We start from the raw sequence: 26,175 nt of genomic DNA on the forward strand, positions 1-26,175 counted from the left end.
ATATATTTTGCTCATAAGTGAGCTAATATAAAAACTTATTTGTCATTTGTCTTTTTAATTTCAATTTGAAATAGCAAATAAATGTAGCGATAAGATTGAGGGTAGAAATTAAACATATCTTTCTAAATTTAAGTAAAAATAAACAGAGTAGAAGTAACATTAGGGTTATCGATAGGACGATTCATTCGGTTATTTTAAAAAAAATTATATCATTCAATTTTTCGGCTATTTTATAATGTATAACCAAAATTAAAATTTTAAAATCATCCCAATCCTAATTTATGTGACACAAGCAATACAAAAATTAGTCTTTTTTTTGTTGTCTTGTAGATATTTTAAGTTATTATTTATTGTAAATTATAGTACTTTTTATTGAAGTTTTTAATAACATATGTTACTTTTTATGTTTGAGAGTTAAACAAACATTTTTTTATATGTCTTTTAATTTTATATGTGTTTTGTCCTTTTTCATTTTCAAAAACTAATACTCTCTCCATTTCATTTTATATGTCATTTCTTTTTATAAATATATTGGTTATTCCCTCTTCTTATGTCATATATTATGAAATTTGAGAAGTTATTGAAATTTTTATATGATTCTAAAAATATTTTAAATTGTTAGCTATTGTGATTTGTAGTACCTTTTTTTTTACAGAATTTTGAAAATAATATTTATTAGTCTCTTTGTTCTAATTTATGTGGCACATGCAAAATTTCAAATATTAACCATTTTTTATATGTCTCTTTACTATATTAAGTTGTTAATTATTGTATTTTATAGTACATTTTGAACTTAATTTTTAAAGAATATATGTTATTTTCCATGTCCCAATTTATGTGGCATTAATTGATAGATTTGTTGGAGTCGAGAGAATTTTTTTGTTAATTATTGTAATTTATAATTTCTTTTTCGTCAATTTGAAACAATATATGTTCTTAATTGATAGATTTTTTGGAGCCGACAATTTTTTTTGTTAATTATTGTAATTTATAGTTTCTTTTTCGTCAATTTCAAACAATATATGTTTATCATATAATCCATTTTATGTGGTAGCAATAGAATTTAGAGAGTCAATTAAATTTTTTATATAACTTTTAAATATTTAAGCTATTAATTATTGTAATGTATAGTATTACTTATATTATTTTTGAATATAAATGTTACCTTTTTTATCCTAATTTATATGGCATTGATAGAATTGAAAGTGTCAAATAATTGTTAATTATTGTAATATGATATGTAGTACTTTTTATGTAGTTTTTACTATTTTTAAGCATACTAAGTATAGTATTACTTATATTATTTTTAAATATATTTAAATCTACTACTTATATATATATTTTTTTAGTAGATAAGTGTGAATGTGAGGGTATTTTAAAATACCCAAAATACCCTCACTTTCACACTTATCTACTACTTATATTATACATTATATATATATTTAGTAGATAAGTGTGAATGTGAGGATATTTTTAAATACCCAAAATACCCTCACATTCACACTTATGTTCAACCCTCTCCTTTTTTTTGGTGCCACGTGTCGAAAGAGAAGAGTGAATTTATTCACTCTTCTTATATAATAAAATATATATATATTTAAGAAAATGATATAAATTACATTAATGATGAAATGAAGATTAAGAAAAGAAGTAAAAGAAATTAATAATAATATTGATGATGATAGGAGTTAAATAAATCATTTTTTATTTTTTGTAAATTTTCGATATAAATTTTTCAGTCTTTTAAAATTAGAAAATGCTAAAAAAATAAAACTAAAACTTAAAATCGAGGCAACAATTATTTTAAGGAAAAAATAACAAAAAATGTCAGAAACATTGATAAGAATAAATAAGTATCTATTGCTAAGAAGGTGTCACCCCACATTTTCTATTTTAGCTTTATTATTACATATAAATAGAAACTTTAAGATGAAGAATGATCCAAAAAAATTTAAAATAACAAATCAATTATGTAAAAATACGTGTGTAATTCTTATAAAGTTATAATAACTAATTTCTTCAAATGAATAATTAAATGAAAGAAAAAAAAAGTAATTAAGAAAATAATATAAATAACACTAATTATTATATTAATAGCATTGATGAGGAAAGGAACTAAATATGATCATCTTTTTAAATTCTTTTTTAAGAAAATATATATAAACTTTAATTAAAGATAAAAAAAAAAAAAAACTTTAAAGATACAAAAAATCAAGACAAAATAAAAGAAGAAAGAAATTAGAAGAATAATGATGTTGAAAGAAATAATATCTAATTTTCTCTCTTTTCAAATCACAAAATAAATTTTTGCTTGTTCTCCTCCTAATTTGATACGAATTCCATAAATAGAATGATTTTTTCTCCAAATAATTTTTCTTACCCTTTGAAACACTAATCAACCTTCTTATAAATTTGTCAACCACAATGAATTTTCTCTCCTTGTAGGAGGAATAAACATTTTTTCAAAAGTCTTTTATTTTGAAAAGAACTTTTTATTACATAATCTCTTTCTTTACATCAATGTCTTCACAAGAATCATGAGATATTCTCTCTTTCTCTTTTGTTAAAAAAGTCACATGACCTAGAAATTTGATGGACATCTTAGCGACAGAAGTTGATACCATATATTGATCATCATCGTCAGAAGAAGAAATGCCAAAGTGAAGAAATTTGTTCTTATTTGTTACAAATGGTCAACTATTTTATTTTATTTTATAGGCTAAATAATTATAAACAGTTATGAAAAGTGAATAGTTTTTATCTTTTCATCTTCCATTTTCATTTACTTAAATCTATATTAGTGTATTGGATGTTATAAAGGGCATAATTAATCGGGTATGATATAAATACTTTTTAAAAAAAAATACAAATAAGAAATACAAAACAAAGATAAACTGACAAAAAAGATGAATAGAAATACTGGTCATAGAGAGATGCCACATCAGATTGTCTATAGTCAGCTTTATATATACATATATAGGTTCATGCCCTTAGATGTTATTTTATTACTTTAGCTGGCATCGACATTTTTGTAAATCTGATATCTACTTTGGAACATTTTATAACGTGGCATAGGCTAACAATTGAGATCTTAAATTTAAAAATAATAAAATTTAATTTATTATAATACTAATATCAATATCATAAAGATATATATATCATTTAAAAAATATATAAAAAGTATTATAAATTGTAATAATTAACCGCTTTATTTTTTAAAAATCATATAACTAATTTGATTTACACTCCAAAATTCATAGGTGTCACATAATTTAGACATTAATTCTTCATTACTTAATATATGTAATTATATCAATGACATATAAATTGAAATTAAAAAAATTACATATTTTATTTGAAAATCACGTAATAGTACTATAAGGTATAATATTTAACAACTTAGCATATTTTAAAATTTTAGTTGACTCTCCAAATTCCATATGTCTCATGTAATTGAGACAGAGAAAAACATATATTGGTTTAAAATTAATAAAAATATTATAAATTAAAATAATTAACAACTTAAAATTTATAAAAAATTCCTTTAAAAAAATTTAGTTGGCTCTCCAAATTCAATCGGTAGTACAATAATTAAAACATAGAAATTAACATAGATTGGACTCCTGCTAACATTTATGTTTCCTTTTTAAAAAAAATTTCTTTTATACTTTATATAAATAAATTTTTTATGTAAAATGTATTATAAATCATAATAATTAATAGCTTAAAATATTTGAAAACATATAAAAAGTTTTTGTTAACTTTCAAAATTTCATCTATACCACATAAATTGGGAGAAATATAGATATATAGATATTTTAAGTTGCTAATGATTGTGAGTTATAATACGTTTTATGTCATTTTCATATATATTACACGCTTTGTCCTGATTTATGTGATACAAATGAAATTTCAAAAGTCAATGAATTTTTTATAAGTTTTTAAAAAAAAATTAACTTGTTATTTATTGTGATTTATAATATATTTACGTAAAACATACTCTAAATAAAAATAATTAGCAACTTAAAATATATAAAAACATACTAAAAAATTGATTAACTTCAAAGTTCATATGTACCACATAAATTAAAACAGAAACAATAACATATATTGGGTCCCGTGTTGGCACGGGGTCCCATATCTAGTATATATATAGAGAGAGAGAGAGAGATTTCTTGTTGGTCAAAAAATAATTAATGATATTCTATGGCCGAACTCTGTTTCCTATTATACCAAAAACTTCAGGCTTGGTTGATGGGCCAATGTGACCATGTGAGCACTTTTATTGGGCTTCGAGCCCAGTCAGCAAAAGTAGTATCGTTGGTGACTTGAAAATTTTAGAATGTAATTCAACTATTTTTGGCCAACAAAAAATATATATGATATATAATATTAAAAATAAAAACTAGAAAAAATTAATATTATTCCTCAATGAATATGATTGAAAATACATAGACGAGGCTATATGCAAAAATAGAGGAAGATAATGATCGGCTATTTGAATTTGGTTTGGCGTTAAAATTTGTAGATGAATCGAGTTGAAAAAAAATATTGTGACACGTGTTTTACCTATGAGAGCCAAGCGATATGGACTTTGATCAACCTTTAAGGATGTATTTTTTCATCATATTGATATGAGAAACATTGCAATTTATAGTATTTTCCTCATAGTTTTTTAATACCAAAATTTTAAGTTTAAAATATAGAATTAATCTAATCAAATTTAGTTTTGAAAGTCAATCAAATTGACTCTCAAAAAGCAAAACATGATAATATTTTGAAACAAATTGGGGTATTTTTTATTGTTCTATCTCATTCGTTTGGAATATGTTTTTAGAAATTACGTGTACATTCTGATCATTAGTCATTGAGTGATATATATAATTATAAGATGATTAATATTGAAATTATGAGAAAAGGAAGATAATATAAATTAAGAATACTAAGGATCGTGATGGAGATTATTATTTGGATAATATAACAAGCAAATGCAACTTAAATTCATTTTTCTTTTATTCGATTACAATTAATGACATTATAATTAAAAATCATTTTAAAAGTAAAAATAATTCTATCAAAGGAAATTTTATCCTCAAAATTCGAATATAAAATTTCAAATTAATACCTTATACAAAACAAATCAACTAGGATATATACCTCTCCCAATAATTAAACTGTTGGTCAATAAATTGTACTCCATAATTATGAATTGTAGTTGGCAATAATAAATATGCATGTATGGTCCTCATCGACTAGTCAATGGAACATTTATGAATATGCCTGCACCAAAAAACATGAATCAATGTTCTCTACTTGCACCAAAGTTTTTATGAATGAGAAATAATATCAAATTTGTCTGTTAACGATGCAAAATGTTTTAAATGTTATTCTTGAGGATTAAATTTTGTAAAATTGTGCATATTTTTTTTTCCTTCTATCGTATTTCTGAATCAATCACTATTATAATAATTGTTTCTAGATCTCCATTCTCAAAAACACCACTTGAAAATAGTTGTTACTCCACACGTTCACCCCAATAACATTGCTCATAATAAAATCACAAAAACCAAATGATTTCTTTTACTTTATATTTTATCATTTTTTTCTATTACCACTTTATCAATTTTGTTATACGATTGTTGACCGTCAACCATTATAACTTTATCTTGATTGTCATAATATTATTGTAAATAGTTTATAAGCTAAAAATTATGTACCTAAGTTGATCTTAACAAAAGGAGGTCGATTTGGGACTTTGGGAACACTATTGTTGATTTGAGAAGGATTGATGATAGAGTTTCAGCTAGGTGAAAAATTAACTTGATGGTATAACTATGTATTATTTAAATTTCATTTGAGATGATTTTATATATTAATGGCAGTTAATTTAATTTTAAGGAGTAAAATAATATTGTTATAGATTTTTGAGCATTCCTAGCATCAGAATAGTGACATCTTCATGAAGTTTTAAAGACATATAAAGACCATTTAAACTAATATACAAAGTAGAAATATATTTGACCCCAACTATTAATGATTAAAACGTTCTTGTTTCATTTTGAACTTGCAATTATCTCTGGTACACTACAAATTTAAGGGATACAATATGTATTAATAAACCTAATTAGTAAGGCAATGAAACTTTAAACACAACAGACAAATGACAGGTAAGCCCTCAGATTTTGATTCTCCTTTATCACACATGATGTTGTCAGGGGTCAATACTGTCATTATATGTCCAAAATACATGAGTACTGTTTTATTTAAAAATATATGTAAAGGAAAAAATGACTTAGTTTTCGAAAAGTCGATTAAACTTATGGTTTAAGAAAAATCGAATTTCCAAAAGGACAGAGTCGCCACTTAATTTTTTAGTAAAAAATCAAGAAAAAATACTTACGGTTTTCAAAAGATTTAAACAGATAAAATCAATTGAAAACGGGTTCGAAGTTCAATATACATTCCGAGAAGGTGTTAGGCCCTCGGAATGTCCGCTAACTTGCGGTTGACCGGCGATTTGACTAAAATGACTTTGACTAATTTTAAAAAAAATTTAACACAAGAATATTTAAATAAATTACGATATTTAATTAATTTTGAGAAAAATAATTAGATAAACGACACATTTTTCTTTTTTAGAGAAAAGAATTCAAAAATGACACATTTGGCTTGTGATACAAGTAATTAGAATTTCAATAAAAGCTAGATTAATCAAAATTTATTTGATTCATTTTTAAGATAATAATTTGAACCAATTAAAGCATGAGACCATTTTAAATCAATTGATAAAAAGAGAACACACACAATTTTATTTTATTTTAGTTCATTTGAGAAAAGTGTTAACTTAAAACCATTTAAATAAGCAAAATGATTAAAGGAAGAGGCATTCAAAACATGTCCTTTTAAAAACAAAAGATTTAATTAAAATGAAATATGGCCAATATATTTTATTAGTAAGATAAAATGAATACAAAAACAAGTATAAGAATGTATTAAAGGTAAGTCAATGTAAAGAAATTAACCTATCATTTGGGGAATTTAATTAGGTTAGTTAACAATTTAAAAGTTAGAGTCGACACGCAATAAGCAATAAATAATCGTAATTAAATAATTAAAGAGTAGGGAGAAATTGAATTTGGGCCTCCTTTTGGGCCAAATTCGCTGGAATTTTGGGGTTTAATTCCAAACCCGTTTTTGTATATATCCGATGTATATCTGTGTATATCGAATGTATACATCATATTTTTCTGCTTTCCGGGACCTGTATTTTTTATAGAACTTTGTATTTTTGCCTTTTTCAACCTGTATATCACCGTTTTGCACCTGTATCGCTGCATTTTAAGCCTGTATATCATGTATACAGAATATATACTACATGTACACATCCCCCTTTGGGGCATTCGGGGCCTGTTTCAGCTTCCTATCAACGGGATTGACTCAGAAAGAAAAGGAGAGAGAGCTTTCATGGCCCATTTCGAAGATGCAAGGGAGAAACTTGAGTCCAAGTGACTCGATTTGGTGTCACATGTAACACAAAAATGACGAAAATTAGTGAGCAATAGTAGTGTCTTGAAACCAAAATATTAAATGACAATGATGATCAACCGATTCGCAACTCGACACAACAAAATGAAAAAATAAAAATAAATAAATAAATAAATAAAATAGCAAATAACTAACAATAGCCATAAGCCAAGTGAAATACACGTGAATGCCCAGAAAATTGAAAACAAACAGAATACTCAAACCTTAAAGTTTAATTCCAACATTTCCAACTAGTTTCCATTTTTTATTTATTAACAAACTTGATAAACAAAATAAATCCATGACTAATCCACGACTAATAAATCCATGACCAATCAACAAAAAAAAAAAAAAAAAAAAAAGAAGAAGCAAATTTCACAAAAAATTAAGATCACAAAATCTGAAATACCGGAATGGGTTCAACTAAGATACACAAATCATGAAAAATTTAAAAGGGTGAAAAGGAACCCAAACTCAAGAAAAATATATGTTCGGCATGGTAGTTGACTTAGAAATGGGAGCATAAGCAGCAAAATCTTCAGTTAACATATTGGACTTTTAAAGCAATTATTTTGAAACGAGACTCTAAACATTCGCAAAAGAGGAACTTACTGATTTAAGGAAAAGGAAGAGGCATCGCTAAACTAAGATTTCATTAAGCATGGCTCAAACCACCACATTTTACCTCCCAAAGTAATCACACTTCAAACCTCTATTAACCCTCAAAGGTAACTGATATTAAAGAAATGAGTCGCTCAATTTTACAAGGCGTACTCGATCTTTGGCGAGATCAAAGCGAAAATAAGAGAATTTATAAACTTAAAGTGAAACTCAAAGACCCATCTGTGAACATTTGTTTGACCAAAGGACAACACAGTGACAAATATTACAAGACTGAAAGGGGAAAAAAAAAAGTAAGTTTTATCAAAAGTGATAGGCAAACAAATAGAAGGAGACGTGGAAAACAGAACAAAATCATGGATGAAACGCACTCAACTAAACAGGCTTAGGGTGTAGAGCAACATAGACATGCCAATGATCTTGTTGGAACGAAATAAACTTAAGTTTTGAAGTGGAGAATCGACTAAAACTAACACTAAAACGACGAAGCTTTTGACTCGGTCCAAAGTCATTTAAGCTCACCAATAAAGTATAAACCAGCCATCAACAATCAATGCAAAATGATAGAAATACAACAACAAGAACAATGATCTTGCTATACTGAGAGCACTCTGTAACGGTGGGAAAAAAATATATTATAAAGGAAATATTACCTTTCAAGGCGCAGCAAACAGGGGCAGCGAGCTAGCAGCTGCGGTCCTTCCACCACGAAAGCGAAAACTATGAACAAGAACCCCAAGCAGAAGCTTCGAACTCAATACGAACGGCTATCTTTCTCAGAAACTGAAATCGAAGAACTTTCTATTTCTCTTTGATGGGATTTCGTAGTATGTTCTAGGTATTTTGCTTAAATTGCTCTCTATTCCTCAATCGAATTTTTTTTTCTTCCAACCAAAAAAAAACCTCCTCCACAGTGAGGCAGATGGAAACATATATAAGGGAAACTAGGGTTCATGTTGGAGGGAAAAGGGACGAGGGCAATTTCGGATTCAAGGCCTACAAATTTGAATTTCAAAAACCTTTCACCATTTAGGGGAGACACCTTTTTTCTGAATTTTCGCCCCATTCCGGAAGAGGAAAGGGGCGATGGATGCTCTTGATCAATTCCAATGTCCTTGGGCGCCGATGTGGCCTTATCTCGCACTATTAAGGACGAAAACGTGTGCTTTTGCTGCTGTATGTATTGTATTGTTGCTGCTACAATTGTGAACGTTGGTTTGTCATTTCTGGGAATGTTCTCGGTTCTCTTTTGTGGAAGAGAAAGAGAGTTGGGCCGGGTCGAGATAATCTGGTGGGAGTTAGCTGGAATGGGTTTATTCAAGGGAAAATGGGCTTCACGTGAGGAAGGGTCACTTTAAAACAAAAGGACTGATTGTTGGGATTGTGGGCTGCTGTAATGTGAGGGAAAATGGCCCAAATTTGGTCTTTGGATGGGTTTAAATTGAGGTTAGAAAATGGGTATGTTTGTAATAATCATAGCCAAGTGCATTACAAAATTAGCCCAAAATTGAATGTTCTGTAGTGAATTTGGCTAAATTTCAAATAAGATGAATTAATATAATTAATTTAAGAGCTTCTCAATCTTAACGAAATAATGTAATTAATTTTGAAAATAATATAATTAATTTAAACATGAACTGATCAATTCAAAATCGTAATTATGATTTAAATTAAACTAAGTTAGTAAAACACTTAACTAAAAGAAATAAAAATCTTTTGATATGATTTTCAAATATTTATAAAATATACTAATTAGACACATAATTATATAATAATTAACTTAATTATTAACTAACTAATTAACTAAAAATTGTAAACTATTAGATAACTAAACAAACTAACCAAATATCTAATTAAACAAAATCTTTTTGAGACGATTTTCCAATATTTATAAAATACACTAATTATATGCATAATTGTATAAAAGACATATTATTATTTGAAAATTATAACAAGTGACAAACTATTCGAAGCAACTTGCAAATTATTCTATTTTATATATATATATATATATATATATATTTATTTTATTTTTTTATTTTATTTTTTCGAGATTTCTAAAATTAATTACTTTAAATCATTTGAAAATTAAGAAGCTCGAGATTAATTGTTATCGGGGAGGGTCAAAATTAGATGTCAACAAGTACGATTTAGCAGCAAAAAACAATAAAAATGAGATACAGATTTTGGCAATTTATACCTTTTTGAATTGAAATGATTATACACCTTTTTCACTTTGTCAGTTTATTTTCTTTATGGGGTCTAAGATTTTTCGTTTTGAAAAAAATAAATAGTTGTTGATTTAATTTTGGAGTAATTTAAGGGGGATGTTCGGTTATGAAAATATAAAGATATTCATTTTATTAAAAAAAAAATTAAAGTTAAAGTTGAAGTTCGAGTTATGTTGGATCATATTCTTTGTGAATAATTTTTGAATTTAAATGTATATTTTTAAAAATATGAGTTGTAATTTGATTGACTAAGTTTTTGGGTGACCAAAAGTGCTTACTTTAGAAAAGAAGGTGTGGTCAAGCTTTGCGAAGAAAATAAGTGTTTCTGAAGTAGCATAAGTTAGAAAAATATAGTGTTTCTTCAAAAGAATTTTTTTGTAAAACACTTTTTTAAAAAATGCACTTAAAAACACTTTGAAAAAATCTGATCAAACACTAATTGTTGTGTAAAAGTTCTTTAAAAATTTATTGGTCAATGCAAAATGACCACAAAAGTATTATTTTTTTACACTTACTAAAATAAATTGATTTTAGAAACTTGACCAAACAGGTCATAAAAATGCAAAAATATTTAACTTTTTCTTGTTTAATGTTTGGACAATCCTGCTCTCGCCATTAACTAGTGGATTAATATTGCTTTTTTCACTAATGATGATCAACCTCAATTAATACCAATTAAAATCGTAAAATATCACTAGTAATTAATTAACTCCCTCTAGATATTTTATCGGCCACTCCCTTCCTTTTTTTTTGATATTCTAGATTGATTAATGTATATAATAATGAATATATGAATTCACTCAAACTCAAAAATTTGAAATCGGATATATACATATATTATGGATAACTAAAGGGCAAGACTAACAAAGTCATTGTCTTATGCACCCAAATAAAAGCTTCAAAATTAGTATACTCTATTATTACATGTAACATACAATTTATGTACTTTGTTATTATTAATAAGAGATTTTAAAGTTAATTTTGTAAATTGGGTTGAAGTTGTATAAATGAGTATATTTAGTTATTTGCCAACATCTTCCATACTGATTTTCTCCTAAATTTTTTATGTACATATTTTTCTTTTTCATATTTTTGACGATTTCACTTTCTAAGTTCTAAGTCAACTTTTTTAAATTAGTTCTATTTATTTTTTTATGATTGTGGTTGTGGTGGGGGGCGTAATTTGATCGATCTATTAAAAAAATAACGTATTTTAACTTTAGGCCATCAATTTTTACACATTGCCTCTCACCATAGAAGGACAAAAAATTATAAATATAATTTCAGAGAGCATGTACAATTGATATGACAATTGCATGAATGTAGAGTAAAATTATTCTAATGCACAGAAATGATGCCATGCAGAAAAGGGGTGGAAACTATATAGCACAATTCCCAATGAAATTTAATGTACTGTGTCATCTACTATATAGTATAGGCTTTCCCTAACTATACATAAAGCTATCCCTAGACTATAGGCTAGCTAGCCTTCTAGCTTTGCCCCCAATTCTAAACGGGAAAAGGGTCAAAATTGCTTTTGACTATGCGAAATAGACCACTTATACTCTCCGTTATATTTTGAGATAAAAAATACCCCCATTGTTATCCCTAGAGACCACAAATACCCCTCAAAAGTTAACAACTCAAATTGTTAATGACATGGCAAGCCATGTGGGACTGATCTCTCCACCTAAGTTGCAACTAGGATTTCCAACAATTAGAAATCCTTCTAAAATTAGAAATAAATCTTTTATTTTTAATTACGTAAATATTTACCCCTCTTTATTAATATTTATATTTATTGTCGTTAAAAGTTATTTTTTCATCGTAGTTTAACTATTAACCAAGAATATTTCCACTTGATAAATAACTAATATATAATATATCTAACTTGATGGGATGATTTTTTGTATAACATACATGTATCTTCTTTATGTATGAGGGGAAATTTATGACTCGATAATATTAACTTTGTTCTTGTTTTTTTTATTGGATTAATACAATTTTAGGAGATTTAGATTTAAAAAAAGTTAGTGGTAATCCTAATTGGCAGCTTATGTGGAATCATCAGTCACACATGGCTTGTAATGTCATTAAATATTTGGGTTGTTAACTTTTGAGGGGTATTTGTGGTCTCTAAAGATAAGAGTGAGGGTATTTTTGAGCTCAAAATGTAACGGAGGGTATAAATGGTCTATTTCACATAGTTCAGGAGCAATTTTGACCCTTTTCCGAATTCTAAATTAGAACAAAAATAATATTTCTATCTTTTTGAAGTATTTAGTCCCTCTCACTCTTTGGGGTTAATTGGTACCTCATTTGGATGTAATTTATTGATAGTAATTTAGAATTTTATATGTATAAGTTATAAAAAATTATATTTGTACGTGTAAAGTAGAAGATGGAAAAAATTAAACTTTACCGAACAAGTTTTTACGTTACTAACATATATGTATAACTTTAATCAACAATTAAAAAATCTTTAATTATTTAGTACTTGAAAGTTAAGTAGGTGTTCGAAGTTCGAACCTAAAGTGAGTGATATTTAAAAAACAGATACTCCTATTTAAAGTTTAGTAGTAGTACTTGTGTAGACCGTAGTGCAAGTTCTTAACTAGCCAGTAATCTATTTCGTACAATATATTTGGACTAACAAACACTCTATTGAACTTTTATCACATAGGCACGAGCCTCTATTTGACCCATTTCGCTTTAATATGATCTGCGACATGCTCTTTGATCTTTCTATTTACTTTAATTATAGACTCAAGATACTTGAAACTTCCTCTTTTGAGGATGACTTTTGTATCAATACTCACTTTCCTATTTACCTTGTGTGATGCGACACTGAACTTTCATTTCATGTGCTTTCTTTTAGTCCTGCTCATCCATAAGCATTTAAACTCTACAATTTGTCTCCAAATTTTTAGTCTATCATTAATTCAGCAGTGTGACTCTTCAATAAAATACTACATCATCTACAAATAACATACATTATGATACTTCCTCTTGAATATGTCATGTAAATTCATCGACCATCAAAGCAAATAAAAACAAATTGAGAGCTAGTTCCTAGTGTATCTCATCTCGATTGGAAAGTGATCAAAGTTTCTTTTTTACGATCCTCACTCAAATCTTAACTTCATTATACATGCCTTTAATTACTCTAATGTATATCGTAATTATATTTCTATACTCCAAACATCTTCATAAAACCTCCATCGTAATCACCATATAAATAAATAATAAATCAAACTGGACCCTATTAAGAGTTGATTGGTTGAAAATCCATCAATTAAATCTGAAAAAGGCCTTATATAAAAGTTGTCCTTTGTACAGACTGTTGATTCTGATTCCAAATTGTTAATGCCTAAAACAAACATGATCTAAATATTTAATTAAAATGTCACTACTTCAATCAAGATCCATTTTGTAGTCAAAATGTATACTCGTTCCGTTCCTAATTATTTGTTTATTTTTTCTTTTATAGTTGTCCGTAATTATTTGTCCATTTTGACAAATCAAGAAAGGATAATTTTTTTTACCTATTATACCCTCAATTAAATGACTAATTACTTTGAAAAATGTAGAACTTTTCATCCACTTCATAATTAATAGGGGTAAAATGATAAACTCACTATGTCATTAATTAATTTCTTAATAGATGTACTAATTCAAAAATGAACAAGTAATTAGGAACAGAGGAGTACTATTTTGGTGGAATTTTGGAAGAATTACGGAGAACATGAAAAATGACCCCTTATGTTTAGGACTGGTCAAAGGTAATTTATTAAATATAATTTTGAATAATTTTGGCTTTTTTTCGTCTATTAATATTATTTTTTAATTACCAATACAAATTAAATTTCTTCAAAGTTAAATGTAAAATCAAGAGTTATCAACAAATCACTTAGCATGTATTATTGAAATTTAAATACCAATCTCTCATACATATTTTTTTTATCGTTAAGCCACACACTTAATACTACATGCCTATTTTTTGCTAGTAATTTCGCCTAAGAATAAAAAATAAAAGGGCTAATTAATTAAGATATTAAGCTGTAAAAATATTTAAATATGCAAAGGCTAATCATTAAGGCAAAAAGCAACAGGCTCCTCAATCGCACTTCCATATATAAATTAGCAGCAAGAAGAAAATAATATGTAAAAATGGATAAAAATAAGATAACGTCTAAATACACAAAGACTATTTTATTTAAGCGTGTAAATAAATTAACACTTAAATGTATTATCTATTTTAATTATATACATTAGCCTCAATTAGTTATAAAACCTACTATTTCAATTGATGTTGAAACATATAATGAAATGCAACGACATATATGGGTAGCTTAATAACTATATATCTAATAGACACCATTAAAATAATCCCCCCCCCCTCCCTCCCCCCCAAAAAATAATAAAATTTAAACCTAAAAAAAGTCTAATTCATCGTATTAATTATCAGACCATAGTTAATAATGATGTATGTAACTAACTATTTTGATTAATAATAAAACTACTCAACTTTCTTTAAAGGTTTTGAAGAACAAAATGTTAATAGCTCAACTAATTGACTATTTACACTTCACTTTACTCATAAGAAATCGATTTTCCATCTTATAATCTCTTTTCTCTTTCTTCTTCCTTACCCTTATTTTATTTTTTTGCATAATACATAAATGTGTTCCTTAACTAAGTCTCAAATGACATCTATGATCTCTAATTTTGATTGTTGACGGTAGACTAGGGGTGCTCACGATTTGGATAAAAATCGATTCAAACTGAGAAATTGAACCAAACCGATTAAATTAATCGATAGTTGGTTTGGTTTGGTTTTAGATTTTTATAAATCGATAGTATTTGATTTGGTTATGATTTTGTTTGAAAAAAATGAAGAAATAACCGAATGAAACTTAGTGGCTAGAAGAGCTACGGTTCCTTTTGGAAGTCAACCAGTCAATTAACAAGTTTCAGGACTTTCATTGCTCATTGGTGAGCGCAAAGCAAGGCCATGCGCACTAACGCTCAGAAAGTTACCAATTGACTAAAGACATAATCCTAAGCGAGTTGAGTGCGTATCCCCTAAGTACGATGCCCTAGAGCTATTGCCAGATTTCATCTCAAATCGAGCTGCAGTTCCTCTTTCCTTTCAAACCTAGCTAGGGAACTGGATAAATTATCTACATATATTTTATTATTATGCATACATAGTATATTATTTTTATAAACAATTTTAAAGATCTTACGTATGTTTTCATCAAAATTTATTTATAATTTACTTATGAAAGCAAAAAAACCTAAGGTAATAACATTTATCTTATTGATTTCATGTATATGAGTGTTTATGACAATTCTTTATGGGGACTGAAAGTCAATATTTCTTCCTTCTAGGACAAAATAGTGAATTTTGAAGCTTTATTCATAGTAAATTCAATGATAAAAAGTTTTGTAATGTCAGTCATTCTAACTATTTTTCGTTTTGAATGGATTGTTGTCACTTTTTCACGTTTTGAATGAATTATTTCTTTTATTTTTGTGTACGGCTAATAAACCAAATCGAAACCGTTAACAACCAAATCGATAAATGTATATTATATTTGGTTTGGTTTTAATAATTTTAAAACCGATTATGTTGATTTGATTTTGGTTTTGACTAATAACCAACCCAATCCAACCTGTGAACACCCCTAAAGTAGACATTTAAATTTGTATAAAATTGAACAAATGGACACATTTGTCCTACATGACGTTCTATATTACAATTTATGTCTTACATGGCATCCTACTTATATTACACAACATAAATCGCATGTGACTGCTTGTTAAATTGTATACATATTTTAAGTCTATTATACCCCGTCAAAAAAGTATAATGCTACTTCTTTTCCCCAAAAAATAGTTTGTTGAAGAGTTCTAACTTCTAACTAGGGGTGTTCACGGATTGGTTTGGATCGGTTATTGGTCAAAACCAAAACCAAACCAACTTAATCGGTTTTAAAATTATCAAAACCAAACCAAACCAAATATAATATACATTTATCGGTTTGGTGATTATCGGTTTCGGTTTGGTTTGGTTCGGTTATTCGGTTATTAACTATACACAAAAATAAAAGAAACAATTCATTTAAAATGTGAAAAAAGTGACAACAATCCATTCAAAACGAAAAATAGTTAGAATGACTTAAATTACTGAACTTTCGATCACTAAATTTACTATCAATAAAACTTTAAAATTCACTATATTGGCCTAGAAGGAAGAGACTAACATTTTCAGTCCCACAAAGAATTGTCATAGACACTCATATACATGAAATCAATAAGATATATGTTTCGTCTTGGACATTTTTGCTTTCAATAAGTAAATTATAAAGAAATTTTAATGAAAATATGTATAAGATCTTTAAAATTGTTTATAAAAACAATATATTAAGTATGTATATTAATAAAATATATGTATATAATTCATCGGTTCGGTTCGGTTATTTCTTCGATTTTTTTCGAATAAAACCATAACCAAACCAAATACTATCAGTTTTCAAAAATCTAAAACCAAACCAAACCAAACCCAAATAAAATCGGTTTTATTTTATCGGTTTGGTTTGATTTTTCGGTTTGAATCGGTTTTTATCCAAACCGTGAACACCCCTACTTCTAACATCCACTTTCCTCTTTTTCCCCAAAAAATAGTTTGTTGAAGAGTTCTAACTTCTAACATCCACTTTCCTCTTTTCACTTCAATCCCAAAAACATTTCTTACAAATTTGCAAAAAACAATGAAAAGGACTTATTAGCAAAAGAGACCACAAGATAAAGGGTCACATGGGGTGTAGAGCTCAAGCCTAAAGATACTTGTTTTTGAATAGAATCAACTCAAAAACCCAAAAAGCAAACCAGAAAAAGGTGACCCCAAAAAGCTTCCCCACACACACTGAAGACAACTTTCCAGTAATGGCGGCACATGAAGAACAACAACAACACCATCATCAACAACAAGAACAAGAAAACCCCATTTCCTCTTTTTCCTTAAAACCCAACAATAAACACTTGGAAAAGATTTTCTCCTCATATTTGGGTCTAAGTTTTGCTATCTTTCTTGGGTCTTTACCAAGAAATGCAGTTTCTTTGGTTGGAAGACTTCAGAACCGCAACAAGGAGCTAACTTTTCAGCTTATTGACACAGAGGAGCAGTTAAAGCAGCTACTTTTCAGGAGAAAAGAGGATTCAAAGGCAAATGCAAGAGTTGTGGAAATCTTTGCAAGTCATAGACATGCCTGGCAGCAAGAAGAGAAGAGGTTGTTACAGCAGATCGATGAGTGTGATGAAGAAATTGCTGAGTTAAGAGGGAGAGCTGAACAGTTTGAGACAATGGAAAGTGAGTTAAGGGCTAATATTGAGGACTTGAAAAGGGAGATTAGTGAAAGAGATGAAATGTTGAACTTTATGAGTAGAAGGGGTTGTGAGATGGAGAATAGTACTAGTGGAGATGGTGGGAGTGATGGTGTTGGAGATTGCTATGCTGAAATGGGTTTAAGGTTTGGGAAAGTTGGGATATCTGAAGGGATGGATTTGGGGGTAGGGATGGAAGAGTGTTACTTGGCTAATGGGATTCCTAATGCTGAACAAATGACTGGTGTTTATGGACAGAGTAATGGGTTCAACTCAGAATACTTGAATTCTGCTTCTAAGTTTTGGGCTGAAAAAGCTAGTCCTTGGCAGGTATGATCCATTCATTCTTTCTTTTTGGGAACTTTTTTGTTCTTTATAGTTGTTGTTATTTGAGGTTTTATAGTGAGTGTTGTCATAATGTGGTAAAAAAAACACAAAGTCCTTTCCAGGATCTTCATATGTAGGAAGAACTTGGACTAATGTTTGTCTCTTTTATGTTTGTCTTATATTTGGTTTTCCATGGTGGAACTTATGAAAAAGTTGCTTCTTTTATTTAACCATGGGATTGTACTTTAAGTACTATCTGATATTCTAGTGTTTATCTGTTTGTTCATCTTAAGGCTGTGGAATTTGTTTTTGTATGTGATATCTGATGAAACAGATGATCCAGAGCAATTGTGGATGAACAAAATTAAAAGTAATAAAATGTTTGGCTGATAGAGTTCTTGGTGAAGTACAGACCTATATGAACTTTCTTCACATACCTGAAAATTTCACAGGAATATCCAGTTCTAATTGTTTCTGATAAAGCTGAAATGAAGGTGTTTCTCCAGGAGTAGTTCAGCGCCAAATTTAAATTGAATTGTATAATGATTACATTCTGAGATGCTTATTAATGAAATATGTAGTTTAGTGTGTACTCAGTTACCTCCTACTTGTCTTGTTATTTGTCTTTATTGTTGAGATTCCTGTCTCTATTATCTAAAATTTTGAATGGTTTGATCTTCTTGGTGGCTACTGAAAGTTCAAACTACCCAGGATATGGTTTTCTGTTTACTGAAAGATAATACTCACCTCAACTGTTCATTTTTACCCTATACTGGTGTTATGGACCACTGCTTGAAAACCAGGTCATCGTTTCGTACTTTTCTTCTTTCACCCTTTTCGTCCTATTAGTGGTTTGCAATTCTTGCTTCAAGAATGGTCCCCTTTGGTTGAATACTTTGCATGAAGGTTGGTTTCCTGGTTATGAAGGAAGCTCAAAAAAATGTATTCGGATTAACTCTAGAAATCCGAAATCCATTTAAAACGGACCGTTTTGTTGGCATAGAACTCTGACCCTCCACCAACTAATGACATCCAATTATATATCCCCTTTGGTTAGGGAAGTTCAATTCTGGTTAAAATGGATCCTTATATCAGCAAAGGATGGGCTGTTATCAGTCAACATCTAGTCAATCTGTTATATTTCTGTTTAAGATTCATCAACCTCAATGGAAAGATATCCTTTCCCTTTCTTGTTGCAAGCTGTATCTTGTCCTTGTCTGTCTATGTATCTTATTTTTCCAATTACAATGTTAGCTTTGGTAATGCGTTACATATCCTCAAATTAAAGCAAGTGCCTCCATGAAACTTGGACTCCCTAAAGCCGCCTCTAATCCAGGCACTTATCTTTCCCATTCAAAAGGATCACTGAAACATTTCCCCTATACTTGGTGGATGTGTCAAGTTTGGACTAAGTAGAGATCACACATTCAATTTGTGGCTGTGTTTTGTCTTTTGTCATTTTTCTCTTTATTATATAAAAGAGAAGATCTGGATTTTCTTAACCTTGGTACAGACACCCTTTTCATTTATTTGGAACCAGAGGAAACTGGAGCATTTCACTATGTTGTCTTCAACTTTAACAGAAAGGCTAAAGAAAACACATGACAACCTTAAAAAAAAAACCCAAGTTACCTAACTATTAGTTGATCTATGCCTTGTGAGCTGGTTAGGGATAAAGTCAGATTTACAATGGTTAGAGCAAAAAGAGAAATAAACATCTAGATCACAATGCTTGAATTCTAGTTTCAAGCTTGGATGGTAGGAGAAATGAGGTTCTTTTGACTCTTATTCAGCTTCTTCCTTCTATGTGAGATGCCATACCTATCTTAGTAAAACCAGCTTGGTAGTTAGGATGCTATTGGGTCTGAAGAAAATGTGTTTTCTTAATGCAGGATATGCAGTATGATTCTGGCGATTCACTACACCATTTAAAGCATTTTGTAGCAAGGTAAACATTCTGTGATTAGAGAAATGCTTAGACGTTTGCATTTTGATGTTGAAGCAACTAACTAGGGTGATCCCTTTTGCTTTCTCAGAAGGGAGGCCCCTTGGAAGATAGATGGTGAATCAACAGGAGTCTCCTCCAAACTAAAGTTACTTGAACAGGAGCTACTGAATTTGGAAAAAATTGGGAAGACTGATTTATCTAAGGTACCATCATCAACGCGGAAGCAAGTGAAGAGATACCAAGCTCTTGCTGGCAAGATCGATGATCTATGCAGAAGAATGGTAATTACTGCAACACTGTAAGCTTATTGATTAAAATTTTAGCATATAGATTTCAAAGCTTGTTGCATGCATGCTTAGGTTTCTCTAAGAATGGACACTGTATGTTTAAATCGAGATCAAGAAATACACATAACTCATCTTTTTTTGTGTGAAATGCATTACCTCATGCATCTACGAGGCTAGGTAATGACTACTTTATCTATTGGACTTCTTTGGAGAAGGTAATAAACTAGTCTTGATTACAACTGCTGGCTCAAATATTTAGATGTTGGGTTATACTCTTAGCTTGCACGACTATTAGCTTTTTACCTAACACAAACATACAACTGATAATGATCTCCCTCCCTCTTAGCAGCAGGCCAGTGATCCTTGTGAACCAAACCTGAGTCCTGAGTTCCGGACCCAAAGACAGACAGAGTTTTTGCTTGAAGCATTTCGACTTCAGCAGCGTGCATCTGAAACTGCACAGAAGCTGATGGTACTACAAACTGACAGCGGAAAGAGTTATTACGGGGACGAATTTGAAGGTCAAGCCCAACTAGCCACTAAACGATCCTTTGACTCCATCCGGAACAACTTAAAAGAAATCCAACGGAATTTAGAGATATGGCTTGCCAGAATTATTGGGGATCTCGAGGGAATCCTTTCTCGAGATGGTGCTTCTCGTGTAAGGGATTATTACATATCTAGATATCCTTTTGTTCAATAGTCATGTGTTAACATGCTCAGTAAAATCATGATTGAAAAATATAGTTTCTCTTTGATTAGTTTGTCCTCCCTGCACCATGCTATTGAAAAAATGATGTATAGGTCCTTTCTGTTATGTTAACAAGATAGCTCCAACCGAATGAATAATATGAGGTTGATAAGTCCATTTATGCACATAAATTTGCTTCACAGAAGCAAACTATTAATGCTAAATAGTACTAAAAAGAGTGAAGATTTTTGACAGAATTATTGCTGGATGTCACTGTTCCTGATCTGGATGCTTGTCATTTACTAGTTTTACTTGGTCCTGGTCTTTCTGGATTAAAAAGTTGAAAGGATGGTATGGTCCTTAGCAACTGGATAAATGTCATGTCTACTCAAATCTGGCAAACATTAAATATTTGTGGACCAGGCGTTACGCCCCGTTTGATTTGAAATCAAATTGAATTTATTATTCTTTTAAACATGGAAACCTCATCTTTTGTGAAAATTATCAAGACTTTTTTAACTGACAAGCTTAGCAAATGAGCAAATCATATTTCATGAATAAGATATCAAAATGTTCTAGGATGTTGAGTTAATAAATTATATAACTTCATGTTACTTTTATAAATAAATATTTGTAATTATATGTTATTACAAACTTTCAAATATATATAATTTTACAAAGATTACCTGGTTCAATAAACCAAACAATAGTAATAACTAACTATCTTTTAATAAAGTTTTTCACACGGTACGAACAATTTCTTCGCCGGACTTTTTTTTTCAGATTTTAAAATTATGGATCTTTTCTTGTAAAAATTAGATGACTTTTTTTTCTCCTCTACCTAGTCGTGGACATGAGTTCAGTAGTTAATCATCCCTAACTAAAAAGATAGTTAAGGATGTGCCACTCTCAAACGAGCCCTATAGTATATGATCCAAAGAGCTTCAATGTGGGCTTTGATGGGTAGAAAATAAAAAAATAATAATTTATCTTTAAAAAATAGCTTGGCATTGATGTTTAGTCTAGTCTTGAAAAATAAGTAATTTATATTGAAGATAAAACAGGAAACAATAATTTTTTTCTTGATATGTTAAAAAGAGAAGAGTAAAAATCTTTTTTTTTTTTTTAAATAATAGACTAAGTAAAAATGACCGGAGGGAGTAACTTTTAACCATCTCTGTTCTATTTCTGTCAAGCAGTGCAATCAGGTTTTGAACCAAGTTGTTAATCACTCAATATAAAGAAACCAAATTCAAACTTTTTTAGGGGTTTATTGATAGAAAGTCCAAACATTCTTATAGCAGTAATTTTTTTTCCTAGCCAGGAAAAGCATACACCTGCTGTTACAATAAAATCAGACAAGCCAATAAAAATTTAACAACATAGATAGATGAGCCTTATGCTGAAGCAGCAGCTTCTTCCAGCAACTGTTTCACCTTGGTGATGTAGTCGTTCATGGCTTCAACGTCGGATTTTCCTGCCATAGATGCATACAGTGCAATTAGTTGTGTTTCTCATACAACCAAGAGAAAGGAAGTCAATCTGAACACTGTTAGATCACATACCTTCAACAGCCTTCCATGCATCCCACTTTGCTCTGTCTCTCATGTTGAATAGGCCAGGACGGCCTGGACATAAGAAAGGGCGTAAGAACAAATTGTAGCTAGTTTGGACAGCAAGTACATATGCAAAAGACTTTTCAAGCATTATACTCACTTGTGTTGACATTGCCAACGGTGGCTTGCTTGTAAAGCCCGTAAAGAATAAGCTTGTTCTCATTGGTGGTATTCTCGGGCAATGTCTTAGCTTTCTCAGCGTGCGCTTCAAAATCCTCCTGAAACCCAAATAGTTCGGTAAAAAGGTGTGGTAGCAGTAGTATACAAAGTTAAATTTCCAGGTATACTTTCCTAGTGATAAAATAAGGATGAGAAGCCAACTTAATAGTGGAGATGAACAGAGTTTGTGAAACAAGAGGGGAACTAAGTTATGGAAATCTAAAATACAAATTGAGTGTTCGTTCATGGGGTTAATGAAACGTTTGGAGTTTTTGGCCAAAAACATCCTTAAACTACACCCCTAACTTTAATTACATCCTTATATTATTCTTCTTAACAAAAAACATCCTTCAAGTATTTTTAACTTACAACTTCCATCCTTCTATTGAAATTTGACAAAAGATTAACAGAATTTACACAAAATATGTGTAATTCATAGTTCATACTACTCTAAGCAGAACTCCCTAAATCACCAAAGATTAAAACAATCTCTTCATTCCGAGATACATCTAAAATATTATTGTGAATTTTTTTTTGGCAACAACACTTGGCATTATACAGATCCTTTTACTAGCACTTTTATTTTAATTTATTTTTCATTTGATTTGATATTAAAAAAATACCAGTTGAAATATTTTGTTCACATAGAAACTACAAGAAATGGTGGCGACTTGAGACTTTTACTTTTAATAATGGGGAACAATACTCAAGTGTCATATATGAAATTCAGAATCTTGATCATTTCAAATATCAAATTGCCCCGAAAAATTGTTGATCTAATTACATTTTGACCTTACAGAAGGTCTCCAGCTTTGTTAAGTTGGTGAAGGAGAAAAAGAGCAGATCATGTCTCTTTGCAACACTATCCTAACTTTATTTCTTTTCAACAAATAATGGTCTCAAAAAATTTATTTTATTTGTTTTGGGTGGAGCTTTTTCCAACAGATAATGATATGTGGGAAAAGTTTTACAGAGAGTAGTGTGACCGGCACATGTTTTTGTGTAAAATCCATTAATTATTTGACAAAAATTTTAACAAAAGGATGAAAGTGGTTAAGTTTTAAATACTTGGGGGGATGTTTTCTGTTAAGAAGGATAATTTAAGGATGTAGTTTAAGTTGAGGGTATAGTTTAGGGATGATTTTGGCCAAAAACTCAAAAGTTTGCAATTCAGGATATCAAATATGTACAAATTCATTGATGGACTGGTTTATGGTTAGTTGCAAGAGTATTTGCAAGAATGTTAGACAAGAAAAGCACAATAATACATTCCTCAACATTGTAAAAGATTCCGCTGGCCAACATTTTGCTTTGACCATGTTAAGATGCAAATTTTAGAGACACTTTTGTGTTGTCATACGGTTCTTCAACATAGCCCTGACTTGTGAAATTATTTTTGAGGAATTCCAGGTAGAGAAGTAGGGATTACTTTTTCCTTTTCCTCTTCTAGAAATGTTACTATTTACACATCACAGTGAAGCACCAAAAACATCCTCAGATAATGTATTATGACCTCTTTGGTTTGTTTACTGATTTGCCCTGTTTGTTACCCTATGATTCAACCATTACCTCTCAGTAGCCTATATACTTGTGGTAACAGGAATCCTTTTAGTGCGAGGCGACTGGCCAACCAACAATTTTTCTAGTCACTTAAAAATAGGTCAGACTAAATTACATTCACTAGGTTATGAACAGCAGAGAAATCTCAAAGCCTGGCTGAACACAAAGTGCACATTTCTTTCAATTTCTCCCCTTCCTCAATGAAAGAAACATGGAAGGGCGATGATAGGTTTTTGACCAGGAAACGTAAACTAGTCCTAGACTAGGCAATACGGGATAGGTAAGAGAAAGAAGCTGGTGCTATCTCATATTCAGTTTTTGTAAGACTATTTACACAGAAGTTGGCCAATGTAGCACCATGTAAATTCGAGAAACAGCAATTTGTTCACTACTAACATTTTGATGGCCCTAACTGCACATGAACTAATAATCAATCTGATTCTAACATCTCGTTCCCTAGATTTAGTCATCGACTTAAGCTTCAAAGTATACACCATTTATATAGCCAATAATATCAACAATCTCAAAAACCAAAAGAAGAAGACTTTCATAAGATGAAATCTTCAAAACATTGTTGAAATTGTGGACTATTTCTGGGCCATAAACAATACATTATTGAATAATATATGCCTTTTAATAAGGCCAAAAATGTCATGTACAAATTCCTATAGACCAGTGACCAAAGTACTACTAATCTGCCATTACATTCGCACTACTTTTTATCAAATTCAGTGCTTACATCGCGATCATTACTATAAATCTTTCAAGTAGACCAAAAACACACTGCACAGATTCCTAATAACAACTTATGAAAGCATGGCTCATCTGGTAACGAATCAAATGACTATTCTCAACTACCTCAGTTTTTAAATCGTAATCATTAGCATAAATCATTCAACAAGGCAAAAAATGTACTGCATCCGAACCACAGTATGAACTGCTCTTACACATCAATAACACTAAGAGATCAGATCAACCCAATAACAGAGTCCTCACACTAAATAATAACCAAACAATCCTTCCATTTGGGTCTCTTAATCTACATTCACGTAACACAGAATCCACAAAATTACAGCACAAGCTGCACAACCGACAAAGAAAACTAACAGATCCGCAAAAACCAATTGAACAACACTAATACAACACAAAACCCAGAATTAAAAACGAAAATTAATCTCAGAAAAATCCTTTTCACCGTCAAAAAGATTTAACACTCACTGAACCCACTTCAAACAAGATAAATACATACTGGAAGGAAAAAAAAAAAAACAGAAATCTAAAGGGGCTTTAGACAATTTACCTTCAAATCCATGATGGAAATCTGATCTGCTTAGCTTGATAAGAACGCGAGAAAACTGGAGAAGAAGAGGTGTGTGATTGTGATGGAGATTGAAGAAGAAGGGTGGCTATATATATAGTGGAGTATTTAGCATTTTAGCATAGGAAATAACGTAATATTCGATTATGATAATCTAAACAAGTTGGCGTGTAAAGTTGCACCACTGCATTTGGATCACTTACTAGACATTGTGGACCCAAAAATATAGTGTGGACTATGGACCTATACTATGTGAGCTCCACATGTAAATTGTTGGGCTTCTTACCTAACTATAGTCTAAAGGGATGTATGCGTACGAACATTTCTATCATATAATATACTACTACTTCGTTTTATTATATATTGTTTAACTAATTAATAACTTTATACCACATTTCAAGTCATATACATCTAGATACATATATTTTTATTATTGGATATATTCAAATAGGGAGAGAGGCAAGTGAAATCTCCAAATACATGCAAAAGGCGAGCGAGAGAAGA

The 26,175-nt window shown here is 29.9% G+C and overlaps 2 protein-coding genes across 3 annotated transcripts; one reads left to right on the forward strand and one right to left on the reverse strand.

Annotated features, from left to right (window-relative positions):
• Window positions 1-17,253: 17,253 nt before the first annotated feature.
• LOC125826454 (uncharacterized) lies at window positions 17,254-21,278 on the forward strand. 2 transcript variants are annotated; one of them, XM_049505785.1, is made up of 4 exons: window positions 17,254-18,095; window positions 19,985-20,040; window positions 20,129-20,321; window positions 20,674-21,278. In XM_049505785.1, the coding sequence occupies exons 1-4, from the start codon at window positions 17,328-17,330 to the stop codon at window positions 21,028-21,030; spliced, it is 1,374 nt and encodes a 457-aa protein (XP_049361742.1). In that variant the 5' UTR covers window positions 17,254-17,327; the 3' UTR covers window positions 21,031-21,278. The 2 variants fall into 2 exon arrangements, with proteins under 2 accessions (XP_049361742.1, XP_049361743.1); XM_049505786.1 differs by having other exon boundaries at window positions 20,677-21,278.
• A 901-nt stretch (window positions 21,279-22,179) lies between these two features.
• On the reverse strand, window positions 22,180-25,751 carry LOC125826466 (acyl-CoA-binding protein). Its single transcript, XM_049505803.1, has 4 exons — window positions 25,654-25,751; window positions 22,735-22,852; window positions 22,584-22,646; window positions 22,180-22,495 (listed from the first exon to the last, which is right to left on the reverse strand). Exons 1-4 carry the CDS (start codon window positions 25,663-25,665, stop codon window positions 22,416-22,418), a joined length of 273 nt encoding a protein of 90 aa, XP_049361760.1. The 5' UTR covers window positions 25,666-25,751; the 3' UTR covers window positions 22,180-22,415.
• Between the last annotated feature and the right edge of the window lie 424 nt (window positions 25,752-26,175).

The sequence above is a fragment of the Solanum verrucosum genome, unplaced genomic scaffold, assembly GCF_900185275.1.
Source record: "Solanum verrucosum unplaced genomic scaffold, falcon-dt-bn FXZP01000060.1, whole genome shotgun sequence".
Lineage (NCBI taxonomy): Eukaryota > Viridiplantae > Streptophyta > Magnoliopsida > Solanales > Solanaceae > Solanum > Solanum verrucosum.

Bases quoted from the DNA above. Each gene is read 5' to 3' on its own strand.
- LOC125826454 (XM_049505785.1), top strand. From the start codon at position 17,328: ATGGCGGCACATGAAGAACAACAACAACACCATCATCAACAACAAGAA. The intron at 18,096-19,984 runs GTATGATCCATT...TTCTTAATGCAG, and splicing joins AAAAAGCTAGTCCTTGGCAG to GATATGCAGTATGATTCTGG. The intron at 20,041-20,128 runs GTAAACATTCTG...TTGCTTTCTCAG, and splicing joins TTAAAGCATTTTGTAGCAAG to AAGGGAGGCCCCTTGGAAGA.
- LOC125826466 (XM_049505803.1), bottom strand. The intron at 22,647-22,734 runs GTGAGTATAATG...TCTTATGTCCAG, and splicing joins CGTTGGCAATGTCAACACAA to GCCGTCCTGGCCTATTCAAC. The intron at 22,496-22,583 runs GTATGTGATCTA...CATCTATGGCAG, and splicing joins TGCATGGAAGGCTGTTGAAG to GAAAATCCGACGTTGAAGCC.